We start from the raw sequence: 12,226 nt of genomic DNA, 5'->3' as shown, positions 1-12,226 counted from the left end.
GCCCTCGGCAGCCGCTGGAGAGGGAGAAGCACGGCACAGCGCGGGCTTGCATCCGTCATGCACGTCCACCGAATGCTTTGGTTCCAGATCGCTGGCTGCGGGCAGCGCCAGCCTGAATCCCCTCAGGGAAGGGCAGGGCAGCAGCAGGGACAAGGCCCAGGCCAGCAGCAGCTGCTCACTCGGTTCCTGCTCAGGTGCTACCCTAAGGCTCAGCTCCTAGGAGGGCCCCAATATCTTCAGGGAGCAGCACCATTGGGCTGTAGAAAGAGCCGCAGGTGCGCTGGACGCCGAGGCCAGCCAGAGAGAAGGTCTGCTTTCTCTGCAGCCCTGCAGAAGTGGCTGGTTTGTAGCTTCTGAACATCTTCAGAACTAATGGCAGCGAGCCATGGGAAAGGCGTAGACCAAACTTCCAAGCTGGAAGGCAGGATTATGCCAGTTCACCCCAAAAAGCCTTTGGAAGCAAATCCACCAGCAGCCGGACCGCTGAGGCTCTCCTGCTTCCTGGGGCGATAGAGGGGTCAGCTGCAGCACGGCGCAGCGGGAAGGATGAGCACCCTCATCCTCGGCCAGGCAGCGCTTTTGCTCGTAAGCCTGTGGGTCAGTGACTTTGTGAGTTAATGAGCGTGTGAGTTGTTGAAACAATGAGTCAGGGAATTCAAATTTTCAACTAGTTTGTCGAAAGGGGATTAAGCCCTTGATGGACTTTTACCTAACGAGCTCATGAAATAAAGCTTGAACTCATGGGATACATCGCCGCTGCTCCTTTGGCACACGGGCTGGAATAGCAGCACTGCAAGGAGGGGCAGCGGTTACTGACAGTCGGGCGAGGACCACGCTGAGCTCTGCTTCTTGGTGCACGTGGTCTGTTCAAAAGCACGGACAGACAGACAGCACGGCAGCAAGGCTGTGCGGTGGAGGAAGTGCGTTTTGTGGCTTTGGGTAAGTGTCATTAAAATATGTCCTTTTTAATGGCAGGCTTGATAGAAGCCCATATTTAAGGAGGGTGAGTTTCTCGTAACTACTAGAGATGATCATAGAATCATAAAATGTTTGGGTTGGATGGGACCTGTAGAGGTCATCTAGCCAAACCCCCCCCGTAGTGAGCAGTGACACCTTTAGCTGGATCAGGTTGCTCAGAGCCCCGTCCAACCTGGCCTTGAATGTTTCCAGGGATGGGGCCTCCACCACCTCTCTGGGCAACCTGTTCCTGTGTTTCACCACCCTCATTGTAAAGAATTTCTTCCTTATATCCAGTCTAAACCTACCCTGCTTCAGTTTCAAACGATGGCTTGAGAGTTGGTTCATAAGCCCTTTCATAAACAGATTTTCCCCGTCTTTCCTATAGGCCCCCTTTAGGTATTGAAAGGCCGCAATCAGGTCTCCCCGCAGCCTTCTCTTCTCCAGGCTGAACAAGCCCAAATCCCTCAGCCTGTCCTCATAGGAGAGGTGCTCCAGCCCTCGGATCATTTTTGTAGCCCTACAAATGATGACTGTGCCTCATCTGGCAAATGGACATTAACGAGGCATGCTGCAAACGACTTCTTGCTTTTTTCTGCATTTTGTTCTGGTTTTGGCATGAGTAGGATTTCATTATATAGTGGCAACAGGCATTTTTAGAAACAAAAATGAACAAAACAAGAGCTGTAGGAATGGAAACATACTGCCTCAGGTAGAACAGCCAGCCTTTATCACCACTGGCAGTGTATCACCTAGACTGCATTACAACGATGGGCTGCTCTAACTAACAGCGTAATATTTACAGTGCTGAAGCAGGAACGTTAAATGGAATTCGTTTTCTTTAAGTGGCCTAAATACCCCTAATCATTCATAACTATGAAGCAACGTGCCGCATGGGAACTTCTGTTGACTTTTAGGAAGCCATAAATAACAGAGCCAATGACAGAACTCCAAAAGGAACTCTCTCTTAGCTGTGTTTACTTTTTAAGATTAAAAGGTGTGGAAATACAATCAAGGAAAAATACTTTAACTTGGTTAAGAATGAATCAATTTGGTCTCCGATTGCTTGCGCTGAAGATAACTAAGGATCTGTATCACTCTCCAGCAAGGCAAAGTACCTAAAAAAGGTAACCCTGCTGTTAAGCAAATGGGGAAAAAAAATTGCAAGGGATTACGATGCCAACGGGCACCATGGAACCTGCTCTTGACTAACCGGGTTTCCATTAATTAATGTAAAAAGTATTTGTAATGTCAAAGAAGTTAAAACAAACAGAAAGAAATCTACTTTTTTTTTTTTTTTTTTTCTCTTGCGACTGACTACCTTCTGTGACTGAAGCTATTATTTTACAGGACTGGGAGCTGAAGAGCCAAAAACCAGATTTTCTAAACATCAAGACAGCAACTTAAGGCCCAGAAGCACGATTTAAACTCATCAATATTTGTAACACTAGCCTCTTCTAATAAATTGTCCCCCAGCAGAGGCAGAATGGTTATCAGACTAGCGACCAAGAAGATGCTTGATACAAAGTTGACAAAAAATATTGATTGATGGCAGAGGACTGCAATCTTCCCTTTCAGAAGTGATAACCACCTGTTCTTCCTACCGAGCAGATAGCTTTGGAGGTGCTTGGTGCTTCTGAAATCAAGGCAGAGGTGTCGTGTCAAGTGACATGCCCGGGAAATTAACTTTGAGGTTACTCCTTCGGAAATAGGCTGGGGCTGAAGGTCCAGCCCGCAGCCTTGAACGATGGCCGATTTCCACTGATTATCCACTAGGTCCTGCAAAGCTGTCGTCTCTCATTTGGTAGCAAATTCACAACTTCAGCAGGTGAGCAGGCTGGATGAGTAACGAGCAACTTGGTCACAAATTTGAGTCAGAAGTTTTTAAAGAGGAAGCCTGAAGTAATAATAATTCAGAGGGGGCTTAACAAAGAAGCTTGAACAAAACTATAGTTGTGCTGTAATTACCCAAATTCTTGACGCAGCTGTTAATAACCAGAACATACTGTTTCTAATTCATTGTAGAGGAACAAAACTGCTCAAGCAGCGAGAGGCAATGATTTAAACATCACTATGGAGCATCAGACAATAAAGGGTACTTAAAATAAACCATCACAATAGCTGAACACATATAAAAATAATCTCTTTATTGTGATTTTTTTTTTCTCTTTACCTGACAGTCTTATATATTTAAACAGGTGAAAGCATCTCTGCTGAGCCTGCAATTTCACCTTTCTTGCAGCGGCAGTGCTGTCATAACCAACTTCTTCCCTGGCGGCTTGTTCCCTGCCCTACACCGACCCCTCTTTCTGGGCCAAACACCAGCTTGGGAGGCCAGGCCGCCCCCCAGGTGTGGGACCTGGCCAAGCGGGAGTCACTGCTTCCCCCTCCCCCCTTCACCCTGGATGCTGCCAGCAGCAGCGTTGGCTTCAGTAAGCCTCCTCCCCGCTCATTTCTGCCCTTGCACAATCCGCGAGTTGCCTGAAGCCCTCTGCAGAGCTAAAATAGGGAACAGATTCGACAGAAAAATAGTATTGTTTATGACCGGTTGTTTTTCGGTTCACTCGAGCCCGTTCAACATGCCACTGAGCAAACCTCATGGTCTCCGAACGGTGGAGAAGGGGACACGAGAGCAAAAATAAGGTAAGGACCCGGGGCTGCTGAACATCTCACAAAAAATGGGGGGGCCACATGTACCCTTCCGACACAACCAGCCACCCGGGGAGCTGAGCTAAACTTGTCCTCTGCGCTGGAGCGGAGCTGGAGCTCTGACCAAAGAAGAGCCTCTGAGCAAGCAGTAACAGCCGAGGTGGCAGCACCTTCAGCAGCTGCAGTCATTTTGGAAATGAACTTCTGACTATCCCCTAAACCACAGCTACCTCAAAAGCCGACCTTACCCTGAATTATGAAAGATTTGTTCTTTTTTTTTTTTTTTCCCCCTCCTGCTCTGAGAGCATTTCAGACTAAGTGAGATGAAATAAAAAACACACTTAAAGAAATTACATTGGTAAATGAAGATCCTAAAAAATAAAATGGGCAAGACTATAATAATTCTGCAAGATGTTACTTTTTTTACCTCGAAACGCTTTTATACTTCGAAGTAAAATCAATTGATTTTACGTCTATTACCCTAATACAAGAGAGATAATAAGCTCAACACCACTCACAATAAACTTTACAAGAATTGTCATGTTATAATAAACTGGGAAAAAAGAATACGCAGAGACCCTTTGTGCCAAATCCACTGTTTTAAGCTGTAGTAAGCTATTTGTTCACCTGTATGATGGAGGTTTTAAGTCTGATACACGGAATACATTGCTTGGCTTTTAAACCGATTCAGTAAGAGCTTCTTCGGGAAGATGGAAACCCAACAGCCTTTCACCTTCAACTCAATAAATCGTATCCCATTTAATTCAGTTTTTATTCAATGAAATGATGTATAAAAACTTACAAATCTGAGAACTTAACTATACACAAAAAGATGATATTCAGTTTAAACGTATACACAGAGGAGAGCTGTGGTTTGTGACTTGCCCTCTCCCGCCCCTCCCCCCAAAACACACACTGTCTCCATTTACGACGGGGCACTTATTCTGCCCGCTCACGCCTTCTGGTGGCCCCGTAATTGCTCGGTGGGCATCATTGCTGCTGTCAGTTTAGGATTTTAGGCTGCCAGCAAAAAATCTGGGCATCTACATAAGAAGAATCAGCAACTTGATTTTTAACACAAAGATGCAGTGCTACCATCAGCAGTAACTAAAACTACAGAATCCACCCTTTCAGTTTTTTTGCAGACTTTTGTCCTGGCTTTGAAAATAACGGGACTCTCGCAGAGCGGAATTTGCCAGCCAGCACTACAGATTCACTTTAAAACAACCATGATCCCCTGTTGCTAGAACGTCTCTGCACCACTTTTTCTTCCTCTTAACTCATGCCATTGGACCAAATGAAATCCTGGACATTCCTTGCCTGAGTAAGGCAGTAAAGCTTTCCCCTCTCCTTTCATCCAGAATGACTCAAACCCATAGCTAACCAGGCAGGCACGTGCTGCGCTAAGGATGGCAGAGTGCTCACCAGTACGTCACTGCTCTCGTTTCCTTCGCAGCTTGGGTGGCAACACTTACCTACTACTAGCTTCTCTTCAACAGGCCAATAAAAATGCACACAGCTTGGGACGTTTTAAATGTGATTAAAAATAACCTGTGCAATGACTAGTTTTGTCAAACAACTAAAAGGCATTCTGGGCTGAATCTGAGAGCAGACGGCCAGTTTCTTAAAAAGGATGTGTGCATTTATTTACCTGTACCAAATATACACACAAACACTTTATATATATATATATATAAAAATCTTTATACATATACAGTGTTTTTATATATATATATATAAAGATTGCCATCACATTATTATTAGAGCTACTTAAGTCAAAATTTGACTAAGTAACTACTTTGCTTGACTCAATGATGTTATCTGAAACAGATACCCAAAGGCATACTTGAAGGAAAACATAAGGCTAAATGAAAACTGACACCCTCAGCTCTTTTTAACTCAATGAACAGAGATTTTTGCATTCATTGAGGAAAGTTCTGAGGGGTTTGAGTCATAACCTTAATCAGCTTGCACGTGGACTTCTAAAAAGCATGGTGTTTAATTTGCCAGATCTTCTCGAAATGCCTTTTACCAGGGAAACTAATATATATATATATATATATATTTTCTTTGCTTACCAAACTGATACTCTGTTTCTCATTACACTCATCATTGTATCTAAATACACTTTTAAGCAATCTAAATTTTGTTTAAAATCTATTAAATTTGGATTAACTAATGCTATCAACATAGTTAGCTGGATTATTTTTTCACACGTTCCTTTGTATTAAAATCAATTACGCCTTGGTTTGATGCAAGAGCTTTTTGTTTGTTTTGGTGGGAGAGGCAAAGTCCAATTTGCTAACGTGCCAGTACAGTTCTGGTTGCTGAAGACAAAGGGTAGGAAGGAGGCTGGCGGAAAAGATGGCAGGGGTAAGTGAGGTAAGAGGTGGGGGGGGAGGGAAAAATCGATTTAATAAAAAATGAGTAAAGAAACTTTAAAAAAATTGATATAGGTTTCACATTCAGTCTAACAACACTGCTTCCTGCTCCTTTTTGATGGAGGCTAACACTGCATTATCAGTCTCTGTGGCTTCTGTGTCCCCCCCACCTAGCAGAATGGAGCGATCTTCTTCTAGTGTAAAGACAGAGTTTTGATTTTGGCACGAATGTTTGACTACTTCATTGGGAGTTGAAAACGTTTTGTCACACAAGTTACATTTGTAGGGCTTGTTGGTCTGTACTAGCATGTTGTCCATTTGACTGCCTTCCTCAAAAGTACAGAGTTCCAGAGTTTGTTTGTCCACCATCGTGTACGTGTCCATGCTCTGGTTTAGGCACACGTGTCTGGCAGCCTGGTTAGCCCTACAAAAGCTTTTGTCACAAGTGCTGCACTTGAAGGGCTTGCCAGTGTGTATGTACATGTGCTCCCTCCAGTGGCTTTTCTGAATAAATTTGCGACCACAGATGGAACATTCATATTTCCGTCTTTTTACTTCCCTCTCTTGATCTGCCTGCTCCAAGTTGTCTATGTCTGCAATATCAGAGGGGGGCGGTGTCTCTGACTGCTGCTGCCCATCAATTATTGGGGAGTCTGAGATCTGCTGCAGCTCGCTGTCACTAATCATCCCTGCTTCAGGCACTTCCACGGCATCTTTATCAGCTGTGTTGTTACAGAGAGACAAGGAAATATTACTTTCTCCCTGCTGGCTAGATGTGAAGGGAACCCCCGTGTGGATCTGCAGGTGCTCGCGCAAACTACTTCGCAAATTGAACCGGCGACCGCAGAGGTGGCAGGCATAGTACTTTGGGAAGCTCCCGTTCCTTTTCATAATGCTTGGCTTGACATGTGCTATTGTGAGTGAGGCAGGCTGTTCATCTGAAGAAGATGCTTCCATGTTGGCCTCTTCTCCTGCAGGTGAATTATTACCAGCAGCAGATACCAATTCTGGAGATAAAGAAGATGGCAATGGGTCAGAAGTGGACATATTTGTCCGGGTCACTTGTGGCAGAGTTGTAGGTAACTGCGAGAGCTGTGAGCCTTCAGAAACCTGCTCTTGGTTCATCCGTGATGCCTGTGGCCTTGGTTCTCGCCCGAGTTTGTCAGTTGCTGATGTAACCTTAGTGGGATGTCTTATCTGGTGGTCTGCAATCTGAATGCCGTATAATGAAGATGCTAATGGAAAAACTTGATCCGGGTGAGAAAAAGTTCCCTGACTTGCAAGGCTGGCCTCTTGAATTAGTGGATATGCATGCAGAAACTTTATTCCCTGCTCTAGTCGAACTGGGTCAATGAGCTGTGGTGCCATCTTCCCAGTGTACATCAAATGCAAGAGATAACTGAAGATATCTGGCTGTATGTCAGTCGCTTTCAAACGGACGCATTCGCTGAAAGGTGAAACAAAATGATCAATAGGAGATAAGGAAAATATTTTTTTTACCAGATCTAGGTTATTCAAGCATTGATAAAAATCAGAAGCACCTACTTAAATTCAAAAAACAGATTCTGCAATAAACATAGAGAAACACTTTAACGTAAAAGAGCTGATCTTATTGGCCACTTGAAAGATGGCATTTTTTTCGTCAAGACAGTAACTGGCTTGAAAGGCAAAGCTGTCCCGTTGCAATCTACACCTTTCCAAATTGCTGTTATGTTAGAGATTTGTTGTCACATATTAATATATTTTGTAAATTGCAAAGGTATTTTTCCCCTTTTTTGGTTGGATTCAAACACATCTGTAGCTAAGTTAAAACCTGCTAGCACTGGACTTTAAATTCACAGTCCATTAAACTTTTCTCAGTACTTAGCCCTGAAAACACCTAAAATGCACCTGGTGCTTGCCCATTTGGTTTCTATGGCTTACTAGTATTTACAGCTACAGTTCTGCAAATGTGTGGTACCACCTTGTCTCAACTGCATCACGATCCAGAAACCATGTGGGAAAGGCTGTGATCTGATGCAGCAGCTGTAGCCTGGGCACATCCAAGCGGTGGAGGCCCGGCTCCTTACAAAGCAGAAGGGTAGCTTCTTCCCTTGAATAGGGAGGAAGAAAGAGCAGCACCAGCGGTACGCCTGCTCAACCTAACAGTCCCTCGGTTAGGGCGCTCAGCAAAGGGAGACGCTTTGGCTGTGACGCCCTCTTTCGGCCTAACAGGACTGAAACCAACACCATCCTCCAGCTGAGAGCATGCCCTGTGCATCACCCTTTAGGATACTCTGGACTGAAACACCCACCACTCCTCCGGTTGAAGCTGGATCTCTGTGCAGAAAGAGAGGCAAGGTTCACAGAAGAAGAAAGAAAATCAGGAACATCTTGGTTAGGCTACTTAGCTAACAGGAGAGGATGATCGGGGATTCTAATTGTTTTTCAGAGTTATTCATAGCTCTTGTATTAAACAAACATTACATAAAAGACAGAAATCCAGAAACAGAAACGACTTCACACTGCGGTCTGAATGCTCTAACCACAGCAGGCTACTGAGCTGAGAAGGAAATATAGCCAATTCTTCCATTTCTTGAGGTGCACCCTTCTTGAGCTCTCTCTCTGACTGCTAAGTCAGACTGCTAAGTAAATTTTGCAATGCTGTCTTCCAGAGATGACTGTGTGCTCTTCATGGAGCATCAAGGCTGATATATCTGCCTGCAGTCCTGCCTCAGAAGTGCAAACGCATTTCTGTCCTTGATGTTTACTTCTGGCTAAGAACTCTTAGCCAAAGAGTTAAGTGTTTCACTTATGTAACAAACTTTTAGAGATACTTCAAATAATTGGGAAAAAGAAAAGAAAAAAAAAAAAAAAAAAAAAAGGAGAAACACAAACTCCCTTATTTCCCACCACTGTGTAGTATTTTATTATTTAACTGACTTTGGTAAAAAAAAAAAAATAAAAAAATTAATCTCTTATAAGTCCATTTCTCAAAATCTCCTAGCAAATACTTATTGGGTTGTACATAATGTTACGGAAATGTCAAGAATAGCGCCAAGACAAGAGCAGAGGACAGTGAGTGGGGAAAGGAAAGTGCAAGAGGGAAGATGGGATCCTTTAAATATTCAATTCTAGGAATTCTATTCTTTTTTAAGGATAAAGAACTTGTGCTAAATCATAACATTAGTGTTAATGAATCACAGTTCAACTTTAACATGTTTTAAACTCAGTTTCTAGTTTCCAGATAAGACTGATTCCATATTCCTTATGTCACAGCAAGAAGCAAAAAGAACATTTGCAGGTTATAAAATGTTGCTAGACCTCCTTAGCTTAGCTAACCAAACAACATTATAGTTTTTATAGTTACCTGGTTTGATGAACGAACAACATCTTGAAGTAGTTGGAGAAAGAAGCAAGGACCGATTTGTGTGCCTTGAAGTAGACATCACCAATGGCAACTGTGCAGTCACACAGGAAACCGAACTCTCTCTGAGCGTTTAGTTGCTGCAGCAGAATAAGTCCATGGTTGGCCAAATCCATTTTTTTACACTCTGAAAAGCAAATGACTTCCATGTAAAACTTAACAGTAGATGCACAGATGCAACAGTAGATGTCTCTTAAACTGATACTTTTCCCCTAATATCCGTGTATCATGCTTTAGTAGCACCTCTTAATCCCAAGCTACTGTATAAATGGTATCTTACACATAGGCAAGGATCTCTGTTTCATGATGGGCAATGCAATTCACAAAGGCGCAAGTGATTCGCTGAGGCTTAATGAGCAAAGCAGAGCCAGGACTAAAGAGTTCTGAAAAGGGGACTCGGATACAGAAATATAAACAGCTAAAGGAGAAGAAGAAATATTAGTAAGTAGTAAAAACATCTATTGTAATGGGAAGAATGAAGTATTTTGGCTACCACTTGGCTGTCCAATCATGAAAAATAAATCTCCCTTCTGATATCAGTCACCCTCACCTAAGTGGGTGGGAGAGACAAGAGCAGAACCCAATAAACGACAAGTTAGATAACTTTTACACAGAAGATATATAAAGATACTGAAAATTCAGGTTAAAAGTATGTGAATCCAAACCCAATGTTCAATAATTAGGCATTTCTGATGCTTACGCCCTCTCCTGGGAAATACCAGGTACATACCTGAGTCTTCCCAGTCTGAAACAATGAATTTGTTCCAGGTATTGGCAAGCCCTCCAGACTATCAGAACAGGAGGGGCCAATCTTTTCAGTCAACAAGTAGTTGTTTGTTTATTGAGATCAGCCACAACAGCATTTTGTAAGGAGCCTGTGCGTTGGAGTGCCTTACGCTCGCCTAGCAAATCAAGAAACTGGACGGTTCCGTCCATCACTGGCTGTCGGTGCAAGAGAGGATAACCAATGGTGAAATGTGCCACCAACCTAAGCCCCCCTAAACCAGAGCTTCCGCAGCCCTCCCACCCCCCGCTTGTCCTTGTACCAGCTGCTGGAGGCTGCCCTCACAGGACTACCTAAGAGCTATAAACTTTTTTCTCAAGGATGATGACAGCAAGTCAGCAAAATACCTGGGCACTTTATGTAGTTGCACTATGAGCAGAAAAGAAAGAGAAGGTGAAACCAGGAGAAGTGGATCAAAAGCAGTAGCTTTATAAAGGACAAGGGGCAATGGACACGAACTGAAGCATGAGAGGTTTCAGTTGTATATGCAGAAGAACTTCTTCACTTTGAGGGTGACAGAGCCCTGGAACAGCCTGCCCAGGGGGGTTGTGGAGTCTCCTCCTCTGGAGATATTCAAAGCCCGCCTGGACGAAGTCCTGTGTAACATGCTCTAGGTGAACCTGCTTTAGCAGGGGGGTTGGACTGGATGATCTCCCAAGGTCCCTTCCAACCCCCGTGCTTCTGTGATAAAAAGTCTTTGGTTTTTTCCCCTCCAAATTTAATAGGAAGTTATCGAAATTATAGGTAAAGTACAAACAGCTTGGCTCTTCTATACACTAAGAGTGTGGCTTTTGGGGAAAGAGAATAAAAGTGCATTCCACATATGTCAATATGTTTAGTTATTGGAGAAACAAGTACTTCTGCTCGCTGGAGAGTGGAGAATGCCCTTGTATGTAAACCGATAACCAGGCTGACCAAATGCATTCCTTTGCATTCACATGAGATCAGAACTCGTTTAAGTCAGGGGTGTAAGGGCAAAGAAAGAAATAAATACAATTTAAGACGCAGTTGGTTATTTTCTTACAGTTAACAAGAGAAAAAAACCCCAACATGTTCCAACTCTCTTCAGGTCCATGCTCTCCTCTCTAAATTACTGTTTGGATAATTATGTTTGTACAAACAATAAGCTAAAATCCTCTCCCTCTCTCCAAAGGAGGGAATACTTGCTGTCAGCAGTAACAAAACTCATCTTCATCGTTACTTAATCCTGCAAGATGCTCCATGCAGGTAGACTTTGTGATGTTACAGAAAACGTGCTTTTAAATTTTTTTTGTAGCTTTAGTTTAGATTATTCTGTGCGCTACAATTTTAATTCATCAGTGTTGAGTCTGGTTTGTACTTGGACAGCGAAGCTTGTCAGGCAGAGCAAACCATCGATGGGAGGGGAACTCCAAGACAGAAAGGCATTCTTTCTAGTTATTATCATCCTAAGTTAGTTTAGCTTATATTTAAGCTTAGCCAAACAGCAGTCACTGTGGCAGCTGAAGCTGTTACCCTTCATCGGAGACCTGAATTAATCTTTTCACAAAATGATACGGTGTTCGTACATACGTGCAACCCTAAGTTTTTGTGTGTATTTAAAAGGTATTTAAACGCTTTGAACTCAAAGGACTAGGAGAATCACGCTCTAAAGAACCAACACAGCGGAGGAAAAGAGTATGGAAAGCACTTTGTCTCCCTCATGTATATAGAAGTGTGCGTTACAGGTATGCATACGTTCAGGAGTTTTACCCTTAGCTAAATAAAACGATGATTAACACCAGCAAGGCCGTATTTAAGTACTGACCCATTCAACAACCGTGCAAAGACGTTTCTTGTGCCCTGAAACTCTACGGGGACGATCCTTCCCTGGTGCGGCTGACAGGCCGGCCTGGCTCAGCTTTATCACAACTTCTGAAATGACCTCAATCGCACAACGGTGGGCGAAAACCCACGCGAGGCCGAGTCCTTTCGGAGACCACGAAGGGAAAAGTGACGGGCACGAGTCAAGGGCGAGGCCGAGGCAGAGCCGGCCCCGCACCAGGCAGGAGGCGGCGCAGGCCGAGCAGA

The 12,226-nt window shown here is 43.6% G+C and overlaps 1 protein-coding gene across 1 annotated transcript; it reads right to left on the bottom strand.

Moving 5' to 3' along the window:
• Positions 1-3,896: 3,896 nt before the first annotated feature.
• ZBTB2 (zinc finger and BTB domain containing 2) lies at positions 3,897-9,934 on the bottom strand. Its single transcript, XM_009646948.2, has 2 exons — positions 9,337-9,934; positions 3,897-7,434 (listed from the first exon to the last, which is right to left on the bottom strand). Exons 1-2 carry the CDS (start codon positions 9,540-9,542, stop codon positions 6,072-6,074), a joined length of 1,569 nt encoding a protein of 522 aa, XP_009645243.1. The 5' UTR covers positions 9,543-9,934; the 3' UTR covers positions 3,897-6,071.
• Positions 9,935-12,226: the final 2,292 nt, after the last annotated feature.

The sequence above is a fragment of the Egretta garzetta genome, unplaced genomic scaffold (assembly GCF_000687185.1).
Source record: "Egretta garzetta isolate BGI_Z169 unplaced genomic scaffold, ASM68718v1 scaffold139, whole genome shotgun sequence".
NCBI classification, from domain to species: domain Eukaryota; kingdom Metazoa; phylum Chordata; class Aves; order Pelecaniformes; family Ardeidae; genus Egretta; species Egretta garzetta.
This window is presented reverse-complemented; position numbering and strand designations above follow the sequence as displayed.